Source organism: Prionailurus viverrinus, chromosome E1 (assembly GCF_022837055.1).
Source record: "Prionailurus viverrinus isolate Anna chromosome E1, UM_Priviv_1.0, whole genome shotgun sequence".
Classification (NCBI taxonomy): Eukaryota; Metazoa; Chordata; class Mammalia; order Carnivora; family Felidae; genus Prionailurus; species Prionailurus viverrinus.
In genome coordinates, this window is record NC_062574.1 from 22,174,004 (window position 1) to 22,188,139 (window position 14,136).

Below are 14,136 nucleotides of genomic sequence, written 5' to 3' on the forward strand. Positions count from 1 at the left end.
AAGCAGTTTCATCCTCATTTTACAGATGAGGATGTGGGGGGATAAACCCTCTTTAAAGCCTCACAGGGCTTTGCGCTAGTGTCCGGTTTACGCGCACGCTGCAGCAAAAGAAACCAGGCAACGGTGAGCGGAAGGTTAACACAGCAGCACAGGGGCGCGCGCTTGGCACGGACACCCGCTGCGGGGTGGGAGGCTGGGGTGCCCTGCCGTGCCCAGCACAGCCTCTGCTCACCCCACTGGGCTCTTTCCCCTGTCTGTCCCCAGCCTCCGGCCGCTCGCACCCGGCAGCCCCAGCACACCCGGCCCGCAGGCCGGCCCGGTGCTGCCGGTCAGCTACCGCCTGTCGCGGACGCGGCTGGCCTCTTCCTGCGGGACGCGCGGCCCTTGCCGCCTGCGGTAGCACAACGGCTCCCTGCAGCGCTCCGAGCCCTTCGTGGTGTTCCAGACCAAGGAGCTGCCCGTCCTCAACGTCTCCCTGGGGCCCTTCAGCACCAGCCAGGTGGTGGCCCGGGAGCTGCTGCAGCCGTCCAGCACCCTGGACATCCCCGAGCGCCTGACGGTCAACTGGAAGGTGCGGGCCTTCATCGTCCGCGCCCGCGTGCCGGCCTCGCAGCCGAGGCCCAGGTGCTGTTCTAACGTGGCCGGCCGCGACTGGGACGACTTCGGCGTCACGGAGCGGCTGCCGTGCGTCCGCCTGCACGCCTTCAGGGACGCGCGGGAGGTCAAGAGCTCCTGCCGCCTCAGCGGGGGCCTGGCCACCTGCCTGGTGCGGGCGGAGCTGCCCCTGGCCTGGTTCGGGCCCCCAGCCCCCGCCGCGCCGCCCGCCGCCCGCCGCAAGTCCCCGGATGGGCTGGACCCCGAGGCGGCCGGGGAGAGTCAGCAGGCTGAGCTCTACTACACCCTCCACGCCCCGGACGCGTCTGGGGGCTGCGGGGGCGCCCGTCGGGGGGCAGGGCCCGGGGCAGGCGCCCGCGCAGAGAGCCCCACCCAGCACCCCCTGCTGCGCATAGGGAGCATCAGCCTGTTCCGCCCGCCCCCCAGGAGGACCCTGCAGGAGCACAGGCTGGACAGCAAACCTGATGATCCGCCTGCCTGATCGGCCCCTCAAGCCTGGCGAGGTGCTCAGCGTCCTCCTCTACCTGGCCCCCAACTCCTCCTCTCCCTCCAGCCCCAGCGTGGAGCATTTCACACTCAGGTAGGGGGCATGTGGGGGGAGGGTCCGCCTGCATCCCAAGGTCAAATGCATACCTGGCCGCTTGCAGGGGTGAGCCAGCACCCTAATCCGACTTCTTCCATTTCTCACTTTGGCTACTTCAGGAAGGCACCTTACTTATTTGAGCCTCAGTGTTCTCATCTGCCCGGTGACAACAAAAATTTCTGCCCTACCTCCGTAGCTCACAGACATGGGGAAGGAGAAATGTTTGTTTTCACAAGCATAGGTATCAAGAATCATAGAATGGGGTTGGAAGGGCCCTTAAGCCTTAGCTGGTGTAACTCAAAACGGTGTACCCATTTTGCAGCTGAGGAGACCAAAGGCAAAGAGAAGAAATGGAGATCAGACAGCAGCCCATTGGCTGGGAGTCAGAAATGAGCAGTAGTGTGTCCATGTGTCAGGACATTTGCCCAGTCTTGGAATTAAGAGAAACATTTTCAGGAGTCCCAGCCTTTTCTGTACCCTGAACAGGATACAATCCACAAATTCAGAAATACCTTAAGCCATATCACATCCTCACAAAACAGGATGGAATTTAAACCATGTTGAATGATTCTGAGAATGCAGCAAAGGCCCCACCAAAATATTCCCCCCACCCCAGGCACTATGCATAGGACCCACAACATTGCCGTTAGCCTCCGACTTCTTTGAGTTAAGTATTACCCTCTCTCCTGAGTGTACCACCTTAAAGTTCAGATCTTCCTGGAAGGGATGAGACCTGATTCAATGATTGATACGTGAATGTGAATATGAGTTAAATCAGTCATCACAGATCTTGGGCTACATTAATAGGAGTAAACATGTAGAATTAGGGAGGTGATCACCATTCTGCTTTAGCCAGTATGAATCGGAGCATAGCTGAAGTGTTGTATTTAGTACAGGGCGCTACACCTTATGTGTGCAGTGTCCAGAGGACGGTGACCTGAACCTGTGGCAAAAAGTAACAATTGGAGGAGCTAGAGATTTTAGGCCTGGAGAAAAGACAGACTCGGGGAACACCCGCTCCCCTCCGGCTGTCTGAAGAACTGTTACAATTGAGACGAAGGAGGAGTGTTGTCTCCTGCCCCAGCAGAACCCATGACTAAGTATAGGAATGGGGTTTCCAATCCTTAAGGGCTTTCTGAGAATGGAATGGGATGTGCACAGTAGTGAGTTCCCTGTCACTAAGGTATGCAAGTAGAGGTTTGGTAAAACTTGGCAGAGAGATGGGGTAGAAGCGATTGTAGCCTCCACTGAAGGTCAGCATTTTCAGCCACATGATACCAGATTCCCCAAGTTCATCTCAAGCATGAAGTCTAGGACTCAGGGTAATGTACTCACCTGCTCCCCCTACTCCCAGCCCCAGCCTGGGGGGTGGGGGTGACCAGGTGGGCAGCCATCGGGCCCTAGGCTGACCCTCTCACCCTTCTCCCTCCCACTTTGTCCCAGGGTGAAGGCCAAGAAGGGTGTGACCCTTCTGGGCACCAAGTCACGGAGTGGTCAGTGGCATGTGACCTCGGAGCTGCTGACTGGGGCAAAGCACTCAACAGCCACTGTGGATGTGGCCTGGGCGCAGGGCACACCCCTGCCCCCCTGGTAAGCTGAGGTTGTGCCTCTGCCCACCTCTTTGCAGGATAGCACCTGGGAGGGGTGGGGGAGTTCTTGATGGAGGAAGCCAGACCAACAGAAGGGCTGGGGCTCAGATTGTGGGGGCTCTGGGGCCCGGGTCGGGGCACCTCAGGTAGCTGGAAAAGGCTCAGAAAGCTCCAGGAGGCAGGATGCCAAGGAGGGCGGGGGTCCTCATCGGGGTCCTCATCCCGAGCTGCTCCCAGCTCTTCCTCCCGGGCTCTGCTTCCTTCCTCCCCCTGCAGGGAAGGCCAGGGGCCCCTGGAGATCCTGCAGCTGGACTTTGAGATGGAGAACTTTACCAGCCAGTCGGTCAAGAGGAGGATCATGTGGCACATTGACTACCGCGGCCGCAGCCCCCTGCCTGACCTGGAGCGGGCGGTCACCGAGTTGACAGTCATCCAGCGGGATGTACAAGCCATCCTGCCCCTAGCCATGGTGAGCGGGGCAGGTGACTGGGCCAGTGGATGCATACGTCTGTCACGGGCACGTGTGTGTGACAGGCACGTGCACAGCTGAGCGTGTGTATAGATCAACGCATGTCCGTGTGAGCCTGCGGCCAAGTGCGTGCCTGTGAGTAAAGGTGTGCGCATGTGTGTGCGCGCGCTCACTGGAGGCAGGCGGTGCTCTGTTCCTGGTGCTGGAGTAGGACAGCAGAGGCTCGCGGGGACAGAGGTGGGAGAAGTCACCCATGGAGAGGGCACTCAGGAGAGGCTTCCTGGAGGAGGCGGCCATGCAGTTGAACCTGGAAGGAAGGGCTTATATAACCAGAGATGAGGAGGGTGCTCGAGGCTGAGGATCGTGTGGGCAAAGGTGCGGTGATGGGAACGTGAGTAGTTTGTTCTAAGGAGCAATGGACTTGGGGGTGCCATGGGTGGTAAGGCTGGAGTCACTGGGCCAGCCTGAGGGCACCTGGAATGGTCAGCAAATGTGTTGGATGTGACGCTGAGAAGCATGTCAGATGTTGAGAGAAGATGGTGGGGGACTGGCGAAGGGTTGTCTCCTGGTGGCACGGTGGCCTCCTGAAGGCTGTGGCAGGAGGCCAGGTGAGCAGAGCACCTGAGAAGGCAAGTGAGACTGGGCGGAGGCCCCTCTCTGCACATGCGTGCTGGTGTCCCCAGGGGAAGGACGCGCATCTGAGGAGTGGGGGCTCCAGGAGCCTGGGCCTTGGCTGGCCTGTCGTGGGAGAGCAGATGACCACCATAAGCACCCCAGCTCATCAGGGCCCCACCCTCCCTGCAGGACACAGAGATCATCAACACGGCTATCCTGACAGGCAGGACGGTGGCCATCCCTGTCAAGGTCATCGCCATCGAGGTGACTGGACTTGTCCTAGATGTCTCTGCCCTGGTGGAATGCGAGTCTGACAATGAGGACATCATCAAGGTGGGCGTCCTGGAGATGGGCCCCCCACACACAGGGAAAGAGGCCTCAGACCTTCAGGGGGAGCAGAGCCCCAAGGCAGTGGGGATTCACATCCCAGGCAGCTCCCCTTGGTAGGCAAGTGGAGGAGAAATGGGGGTGGGGGAGAATAGCTTCGCATCCCACGTCTAGCCTGAGGGGGGTGAGGAAAAGCCCTGGGTACTGCTATCCTAGAGGGCTTCCTGCAGGAATTTGAAAGAGGCCATTTGGCAGGCAGAGGGGAGAAGGCAGCGTTGACAGCCTGAGCTCAATCCAATCCAGCAAGTGATTATTGAGCCCTTGCCCATGACAGCCAACAGGGAAGGCAGCGGGGATAGGGAGGGAGCCTACCCCTCAGGGACACGCCCTGAACCCAGATGCTGGTGACCAAATGGAGAAGCTTCAGCTCTGGGAGGAAGCCCCAGAAACATGCGAGTTAGTCCAGGGGTGAAGGTCATGTAAGGAAGGACTCTCTCAGGGCACACGCCCCCAAGTCCTCCAACTCCTGAAGCACCCCCCCCCCCCCGCCCAGTAGAGCTCCTCCCCAGAGACCCACTCTGGGCCCCCGGTCCTCATGACCCAGCAAACAGGACATCGGTCTTACTCAAATCTCCCAACTTGCCACCTCCCCAAGAGGGCCTCCAGATTTGCCCCCGCCCCTGGTTTTGGATGGTGTCACAGGCCATGATGCACAAGGGTGCAGCCCCAGTATCTGTGTGGTGGGTGAGCTGTTTGTTGGGCCAGCCTCCAGCAGGTGCCAAAATCAGATGATCAGACAACAGAATCTGTTCCCTGTGTCTGTAAATAGCTCAGCGTGAAGGAGAACGGGAGGAATGGGCCGTGGGTGTCCTTCTCCCTCCGGCTAACTGGGGCTAGCCTGGAGTGTGCTCGCTCTCTCTCCCCACATTCTGCTCCAGATCCCTCCAGGTCTGGGGAGCTGGAGCCTCACTTCACCCATTCCCCACCCAGGAAGAATGCCCCCTTCAAAGTCAGCCAGAGCAGATGGCTAGGTACCACAGCCCCATCCCCTGCAGAGCAAAAGCCTTGCCCAGGCCCTTGGGGCTTCCCGGTGCTGGCAGGCTGCGTCAGGAAGAAATAGACCTGCTCTCAAAGGCTGTCACCCAGAACCTGCCCCTGCCCCCCCCCACCCACGCTCCCCGACCCCGGCCGCAGAATGGACCAGAACAAAGTCTTGACAGCTTAGATACCAAAGGGGAATTCGCAAAGATGCTAGGTGGAATCTGTTTCCGTTCTCAATGAAATACACTCAGGTTCTTTATGGAGTTGGCCAACACTCTGAATGGACTTTGCCAGCCTTCTGAAGTGGGAAATGAACATTTCTGGCAGAGCTGCTGTCCCACGTCCCACCACCCCCCATCTGAGATGCTTAAGGGAGCTGGCAAGAGTTTGGGACGAGCCAGGGGCTCATCACAGATGAACCACAGCCCCGGCCCCCTCCCCGCCCCCACCAGAGCCTCCAGAGTGTCCTACGCCCGCAAACCGCATGATTAGACCCTCCTCGCACGCGAGGGGGGGCACCCAGGGGCCTGTAGCAGCAGGAACACTTAAATGCGTTGCACACAAGATTCACTGCTGCGTGTGCCGGGTACATACTGGGCACAGTTGACGTGCACACCCACCTACATCTGCCCTGATGTACCGGCACAGGTGTCAGCGAGTGGGCACAGGTGTCCACCAGGATGTGTTCAGCAGGCATGTGCCCACCCAGCGAACCTCTAGGAGTATAAGCTGGTGTCCTGGTGGGCATGCATCCGTAAGAGCTGCACCCACCGGTGGCAACCATCCACCTGTCTGTCCTGATTTTTCCTCTCCCTGTCCCCCACCTCCACCCCAGGGCTAGAGCAGTCCCTGCGCCTGAAATTAACCAGCGGCTCATTTTCCTGGGGCCACAGGGCCAGATGGGCCATGGAGGAGTCGTGGGTTCAGGACAGGCTCCCTGCCCCCTCTGCACTGTGGAGGGTCCTACCAAGTGACACCTGCACCAGAGCGCAGGCAGTCATGCGGGGGAGGGGAGCCAGCCCCCGGGGGTGGGGTGGGGGGAGGCGTCTGCTGGAAGGCTCCTCTGAGGGGTGGTCTGTAAAATCACGGGCACGCTGGCTCCTTGCCAGGGAGCAAAACCCTCCTGTAGGAGCCACTGAGAGATGATGCTCTGTGGAGAAACAGTGGGAACAGGGACACCAAAGCCTGATGTTTCCCCCCCCACCCCCCGGAGGAAATAAATTCGTCACCTCCCCTCCAGCCCACAGGATGCCCCCTGTAGGGCAAGACAGGCCAACCAACCTCCCTCCCCCTCCCCAGGTATCCAGCAGCTGTGACTACGTGTTTGTGAGTGGAAAGGAGTCTCGCGGGTCCATGAATGCCAGGGTCACCTTCCGCTATGACATCCTCAACGCCCCCCTGGAAATGACAGTCTGGGTCCCCAAGCTGCCCCTGCACATCGAACTCTCGGACGCACGCCTCAGCCAAGTGAAGGGCTGGAGGGTACCTATCCTCCCCGACCGGAGGTACAGCCCCTCCACACACAGTGGACACTCGGGATACTCACAGGTGGACACAGCCCTGGCACATAGTCTGATCCACACATGTGTGTAAGACCCCAGGTGTATACAGTCTGCAGGTCGGTGATGCAATCAGCAAACTTTTATTGAGCAGCTTCCTGTGTGCCAGGCACTGATGGGTGCTTGAGACATGGGGTGGGTGTGGCCAGTGCCTGACCCGGCCACGCCACGAACATGGTAGACACGGGAAGCCCTGTGCACAGGGAATCGAGTGGCACTAAAGGAGACAGCCACCTCTTCCTCCAGGAGAAGTCCAAGCAGGCTTCCTAGAAGAGGTGACTCTGGGTATGCCTCTCTGGGGCACGTCCTCCACTCACCCCTCATTGCTGCTGGAGAGGAAAGCCAGCAGGGCAGAGAGAGAAAGAGTGGCAGGCAGCTAAGAGGGGAGGGGAGGGGCTGGGGGAGAAGCAGGCAGCCAAGGGAGAGCTGGGCTCAGCTCAGTTCTGTAGAGATTGGGAAAAGCAAGGTCCGGTGGACCGGTGGATCGGAGCCTCTCAAATTTGAATGTGCACATGAATCCCCTGAGGGCCTGTTCAAATGCAGATTCTGACCCAGTAGGTCTGGGAGGGGGCCTTCTGCAGGGGAACCAGCTCCTGCCCTGCCCCCCCCCCCCCCCACCAGGTGCTGCTTTGAGTCATGACGGGGGAGTGAACTCTGCAGCCAGATAGGCTGGGTTTAAATCCTGTCTGCTGTTTACTAGCTGGGCCACCTTGGACTACTTACATAACCTCTCTGTGCCCCCGTTTCTTCGTCCACAAAACGGGCACGTTAACACTTACCTCATAGAATGGTTGTGAGGATTCATTAACACGGGCACAAGAGACCTGTGTGAAGGGATATTCTGGTTGCTGGATGCGTCCAGAGCAGTAGCAAAGCACCAGCCACGCCCTCTGCTCTCTCTCCAGAGCACACTTCCCTGACAGTGAAATCTCCTGGTTTTAGCCTCTTAGGCAATCTGGATAGGCTGAACTTCCCAAATCCTCAAGTCCTGGCGCCCTTTTGCTTACTAGCGCCTCCCTCGGCTCACCTGTCTGCTCTCAAGTTTCACGATGAGCAGCAAGGGGAACCAGGCCGCACATTCCACAGGCTGCTTGGAAATTGAAATCACACCAGCTAAACCTCCGAGTTCATCTGCTTGCCGCACGGCTGTAAGGATACAATCTGGCTGAGCGTTCTGGAAGTCTGTAACAAGGGCTGCCTTCGCTCCAGTTTAGAGCTGAGAACAGGGCCAGGCGCATGCCTGGCGCCGAGAGAGAGAGAGAGAGAGAGAGAGAGAGAGAGAGAGACACGGCACTTGTCAGGATTTGACATCAGCTTCTCCCAGGCGTGCCCAGCAGAGGCCGGGAGGCACAAGGGAGGGTCAAGGAGGTGCCTTTCTAGGAGAGGAAAGGCTGGGGAGTCCGGGCTCCAAGTTTGTCAGAGACAGAAGGAACGGGGCAGGGAGGGGGCTTGCCCCTTTGCACGGCTCCCACCCACAGCGCAAGGGTGAGGAGTGACCCCCCTGTGCCCCGCCCCCCCAGGTCGGCCCGGGAGAGCGAGGACGAAGACGAGGAGGAAGAGGAGCGTAGGCAGAGCGCCAGCCGCGGCTGCACCCTGCAGTACCAGCACGCCACTCTGCAGGTGTTCACCCAGTTCCACACGACATCGTCCGAGGGCACCGACCAGGTGGTCACCATGCTGGGCCCGGACTGGCTGGTGGAGGTCACCGACCTGGTCAGCGACTTTATGCGGGTGGGCGACCCCCGCGTGGCACGCATGGTGGACAGCAGCACGCTGGCGGGCCTGGAGCCAGGCACCACACCTTTCAAGGTAGGCACAAGGCCAAGGCCAGCAGCTCTGTGGATCTGCGGGCAGAGAACACAGACGTTCCCGGGACAGGATCTCTAGGGCCTCTGGGGTCCACCCCAGCCGGCCCCCAAAACACACTCTCTTCCCCTCACCCCGCCCCTGCCCCCCCCCCACCACCACCAGAGGTGAGCTCCTTCACTGCCCCCTTGGTGAAGGCTCTCCCTGCAAGCCCTATCAACCTTTACCCACCCGTATAGATCGCTCGGCGTGTTCCCTGAGAGCAGGTGTGGATGCGGAGAGGCGGCAGAGGAGAGGGCCCAGGAAGGGGAATTCAGGGACCTTAGAAATTCAACTCTGACCCTCCTACAGCAGGGTGCCTGGGCAGAAACCATCCATCTAAGAGGTTGTGAATAATGGCCCCTGGGCTAGGATCTGCCCGCAGACGTGATTTATCTGTAAAGCAGTGGATCCAATGTTGAAATCTTGGGAGGTTTCTCATTTTTCAAAATCTAGATTTCTGGTTTTACAAAATACAAGGCCCACATTCCCACCTGGCAATCATCAGCTGGTCGGTACTGGTGCCTCCTTGACATGAGCGTGAGTTCTGTTTGCCAAGGTCCCTACCTTCCCCCTTTGTCTCTCTGACATCGAGGCCAAACATCAATGGCTATTTATCGCTGTGGGGGGCTGTTGTTGACCTTAAAATCTGCCCACCTGTCTCATCCGTGTTCCTGCCTGGCTCTGGCGAGCCCCTGACTCTCACTTGGCCTCTGGACCCTGGTTTCCAGTTGCAGCCCTAAGGCAGAGCCCAAGATTCTTGCCCCCCAGCTTGCCCCCAGGGGTGGGCCTCTCTTGCAGCACTGGCTTTTCTTCCCAGGCTGGGAATCGGGGGGGTTGCTCTCCTGGCCTTCGCCCATCCCTGCCCCACTCTGCCTCAGGTGGTGTCCCCGCTGACGGAGTCTGTGCTTGGGGAGACGCTGCTAACAGTGACGGAGGAGAAGGTCAGCATCACACAGCTGCAGGCCCAGGTGGTGGCCAGCCTCGCCCTCTCCCTGCGGCCCAGCCCGGGGAGCAGCCACACCATACTGGCCACCACGGCCGCCCAGCAGACCCTCAGCTTCCTCAAGCAGGTAACTGGATGCCCAGCCGGCCAATCTGGGGGCTTGGGGTGTGGAAGGAAGAAGGAAACTCCGGTTTTCCCTGGGGCCATGAGTCCCCAAGTTAGGGCTCGAATGGAAGATCTGTCTGCCCTTTGTGCCCTACACACCCGGCCCACCCCATTCCCCTGCCATCTGCACCGGGAGTCTGGCCAAGGTCCCGCTTCTTGCATCTGCCACCAGAGATGCTCCTGCTGAGGGTTCCCCCTCCCAGATTCTCAGAGAACCCCCGTCACCTGTGCCTCCACCCCCAGGAATTACCCTCAGCCATCTCTGGAGCCCCAGTTACAGCCACCCCACCCCCCCACCCCCGACAGATCCACCAGGGCATAGGCTACAGGACAGAGGTACAAAGGTGACAGGCAGGAGCACAGGGAGCCAGAAGGCTGGTGTTGAGCACCGGGCCAAGGGTCCCCTGCCCCTAACCCGCTGCATGACCCCAGGCCAATCCCTTCTCCCTGGGCCCCGCTTCCTCATCTGCAGGAGGGGCACTGCTCAGAATGTTTTAACGGAGGACAAGGGTGGGGTGGGGTGTGTGTTCTCAATGTCCACATGTCTCATGGGGATGATCCCAAGGTCAGGCGTGGAGATATGGGGTTGCTCCTGCAGCAAAAGGGACTTGAGGTAGACCCAAGGCAGAGCATACGTTCAGCCCATCGAGGGGCGAAGGATAAAGTGGGTGAGGAAATTCTCAGGGCCGTATGAGGCCATATTGAGCCCTTGATGCTCCCCACAACCTCCAGAGGAAGACTTCCTGCTCCTCCAACAATTCTCCCTAAGCACCTGCCACTCGTCAGGCACAGTTCCAGTGCTGGGAGTTACAGCAGGGAGGCAGAGTACCCCAGTCCCTGTCCTCATAAAGCTCAGCATCTGCTTGGTATCTCCCAGTGAAGCCAGCCAGGACTAGCTCTCTGACTCCTGTCCCCTTCTCCTCCTCCTCCTCCTCCTCCTCTTCCAGGAAGCCCTCCTGAGCCTCTGGCTCTCCTACAGCGATGGCACCACAGCCCCACTCTCCCTGTACAGCCCCCGGGACTACGGGCTGCTGGTGAACAGCCTGGATGAGCGGGTGGCCACGGTGACCCAGGACCGGGCCTTCCCGCTGGTGGTGGCCCAGGCCGAGGGGGCAGGGGAACTGCTTCGTGCAGAGCTCACCATCTCTGAGAGCTGCCAGAAAACCAAGCGCAAGAGTGTGCTGGCCACAACCCCAGTGGGCCTGCGGGTGCACTTTGGGCGGGAGGAGGAGGACCCCACGTACGACTACCCAGGGCCCAGCCAGCCGGGCCCCGGCGGGGGCGAGGACGAGGCCCGGGGAGCCGGCCCACCGGGCACCGCGCTGCCCCCAGCCGAGGCCCCGGGCCCGGGCTCGGCCAGCCCCGCGGTGCCGCCCACAGAAGACTTCCTGCCGCTGCCCACCGGCTTCCTGCAGATGCCGCGCGGGCTCACGGACCTGGAGATCGGCATGTACGCGCTGCTGGGCGTCTTCTGCCTCGCCATCCTCGTCTTCCTCATCAACTGCATCGTCTTCGTGCTGCGCTACCGGCACAAGCGCATCCCGCCCGAGGGCCAGACCAGCATGGACCACTCTCACCACTGGGTGTTCCTGGGCAACGGGCAGCCGCTGCGGGGGCAGGCGGAGCTGTCGCCGCCCGCGGGCAACCCGCTGGAGACCGTGCCCGCCTGCTGCCACGGCGACCACCACAGCAGCGGCAGCTCACAGACCAGCGTGCAGAGCCAGGTGCACGGGCGGGGCGACGGCTCGTCGGGCGGCTCGGCCCGGGACCAGGCCGAGGACCCCGCCAGCTCGCCCACCTCCAAGCGCAAGCGGGTCAAGTTCACCACCTTCGCCACGCTGCCCACGGAGGAGCTGGCCTATGACTCGGTGCCCGCCGGCGAAGAGGACGAGGAGGACGAAGAGGACCTGGGTTGGGGCTGCCCGGATGTGGCAGGCACCACGCGGCCCACCGCGCCCCCAGACCTGCACAATTACATGCGCAGAATCAAAGATATGGCGTAGAGGCGCCGTCCCGCCCCATCCCTCCGGGGTAGGCTCTGTGTGGGACGCGACCGGGACCCCTGCTCACACTGACGCAGGCGGGCGGAAGCGGATGTCGTACTCCCTGTCCCTGCAGCTTTGCTCTGTGCTGGGCGGTCGCCTGCCCCAGCTGGGCCTTCCCCACCGCCACCTCGCACCATACCCAATTGTGCCACCGAAGGCGGAGGGCTCCTTCCTCAGGAGCTTGCTAGGAGGAAAGCAATCCTTGTTCGACTCTTTCCAAACCTCCTCCCATCTTAGACAACCCCCTGCCCCAAAAGTGAGGCATGGAGGCCAAGCTTGGGGTGAGGTGGGCCCACACTGTGCCCCGCCCCTGCCCCCCCCACGTCCCCTGTCTTCCCCCTGTGTGGGGGAGCTTTGGGGGGGTCTTGTGTCACAAGCTGCACAAAGACTTTTCTCAAACCAATATTCAGGGATTTCTGTCCTGCAGGGTGGGGAGACGGCGGCTGCCCGCCCTGCGGAGGATCTTGCTGTGGACAAAACATGTGGGGGATGGGGGAGACACTTGTAGCATCTGCTGGCTTCCGGGTGCCCCCCCCCCCAGTCCCTTCCCAGGACCTGGGAGCTGACCCTACAGAGGGGTCTGGGACCAAGCCAGGCACCTTCCTGAGATCTCAGGACTCCCTCCTCTATCCCCACCGGCTGTGGGCGGAGCCTAGAGGGGGAGGAGCCCTGGGCCGGCCCTGAGCAAGCCACACCCCAGCACTGTGGTCTGAGCAGTCCCGGGGAGGCCCGGTCCCCCTGCTAAGCCCACAGCAAGGTCAACACTACGCCTTAGCCGCCCCTCTCGCTCTGCTGACCACTCCTCCCTCTCTGCAGGGGCAGCCACCCATCCCCCCAGGGAACGGAATCGGTGGGAGGGGGAGGGGGCACCAGGGGATGCTGTGGAGGACCTCGGGATGGGCAAAGGCAGCGGGGAGCCGGGCGTCTCCCTTACCCTTCCCAGCCCACAGCCACTTCTCTCTTGGGTTCTACCCACCACTGTGTCGGATTTTCTTAAATAAATGGGGGTGACCAGACTGGGGCGGGGCAGCAGCTCCCGGAGAACAGAAGGCGCATGGTGGCTGGCTCTGCGTCTGGTCCTTGTGCGTGCGTGCACACACACACACACACACATGCGCACTGTGGACACACTAAATGACAGAGATCGCCCGGCTGAACCCGGCTGCCCCTTCTTCCAACATCCACATCCCTTCAGGCCCTGTCTTGCCGAAGGGGGTGCCCACGTCCAGTGTGAAGGATTTGCTGGCCCAGAAATGTGCCCTTACAGAGAGGTAGCTCCCCTAGGAAATGCCAAGGTTGTCTCGGGAGGGTGGGGCAAGCCTCAGGGCCTCGGCTCCGGAGAAAAGGCTTGGGGAGTGAGGGGGCACAGAAAAGTAAGGAGAGGGGTGAGAGCAGGTTGGTGTGCACACCTGAGCTGCTTCTGGATTCCCTCTCCACCTGTAGTCCACCTCCCAGAGACGGTCCCTCCCTGTCACTGTCACTGTCACCACCTCCCAGGGAGGCCTCTCTTCTGCATGGATTGATGAGGAAAGCCTGGGGCGGGGTCTCCATGTCCAAGCTGTAGGCAGGAGAGAGTGAGGGCTGTTGGGTGAGTACACGGCCTCCGACGGCCCTGGGGCACTGCTCCCCAGGAACTAGCAGCAGCCCCGGCCCCGAGAGGCACAGGGGACCTGGCCAGAGCAAGAGCCCAGCCGAGGCTGCCTGGCCAGCCTGCAGCGCCCTGGACGGGTGACTACAGCCACCAACATCTGTTCCAGAAGGGACCAGGGAGGAGGCCCGGACCTCCCTCCTGGCTCAGAACCAGGGCTGCATTGGCACCCGTGCCCAACATGCTGTAGTCCACCATGGAAGGAAGCCTGCTTTCCTCAGTCTTCTGCTCAACAGATCATGGTGGCCCTGGGGTTGTTGTGAGGACCAAATGACACCACATATGCCCGGCAGGAGACTAAGCTCCTAGCTCACACCTGCTCGTAGAGGTTCCCAACAAATGGAGTTTCTCAGGCCTCAATGTTCAGGATCCATTTGTTTATGCAACACATTAAGCTCCTGCCGTGCACTGGGCCCTCCCGGGGAGCGTGGGGGCAAGATCATGGGCCTGTCCCCCAAGGAGCCCCAGCCCCGCTGGGAAGATGGACGCGTCAACTGACCACGGTTATCTGGAATGATTGATGCTATGATAGCTTTACCCTGGGTTGGTGGGACGCAGGGGAGGGGGGAGGAGACATTCTCAAACTGAGTTTGCTGAGGATGGGGCCAAGGGCATTCCAGGAAGGGAAGGGAGCGGGTATAAAGGCCCAGACGCCACCTACAGGGGCACCCAGCTGCGGAATTGTCAAC

The 14,136-nt window shown here is 60.8% G+C and overlaps 1 protein-coding gene across 1 annotated transcript in view; it reads left to right on the forward strand.

Annotated features, from left to right (window-relative positions):
- TMEM132E (transmembrane protein 132E) overlaps positions 1–12,812 on the forward strand; it is a 54,467-nt gene extending 41,655 nt beyond the window's left edge. Inside the window, 12 exon segments of the mRNA XM_047833385.1 lie at positions 265–282; positions 285–359; positions 362–402; positions 404–1,072; positions 1,074–1,195; positions 2,642–2,788; positions 3,064–3,256; positions 4,061–4,204; positions 6,539–6,744; positions 8,319–8,607; positions 9,525–9,716; positions 10,702–12,812. Coding sequence (XP_047689341.1) covers positions 265–282; positions 285–359; positions 362–402; positions 404–1,072; positions 1,074–1,195; positions 2,642–2,788; positions 3,064–3,256; positions 4,061–4,204; positions 6,539–6,744; positions 8,319–8,607; positions 9,525–9,716; positions 10,702–11,757 — 3,152 coding nt within the window. The 3' untranslated portion in view covers positions 11,758–12,812.
- Positions 12,813–14,136: the final 1,324 nt, after the last annotated feature.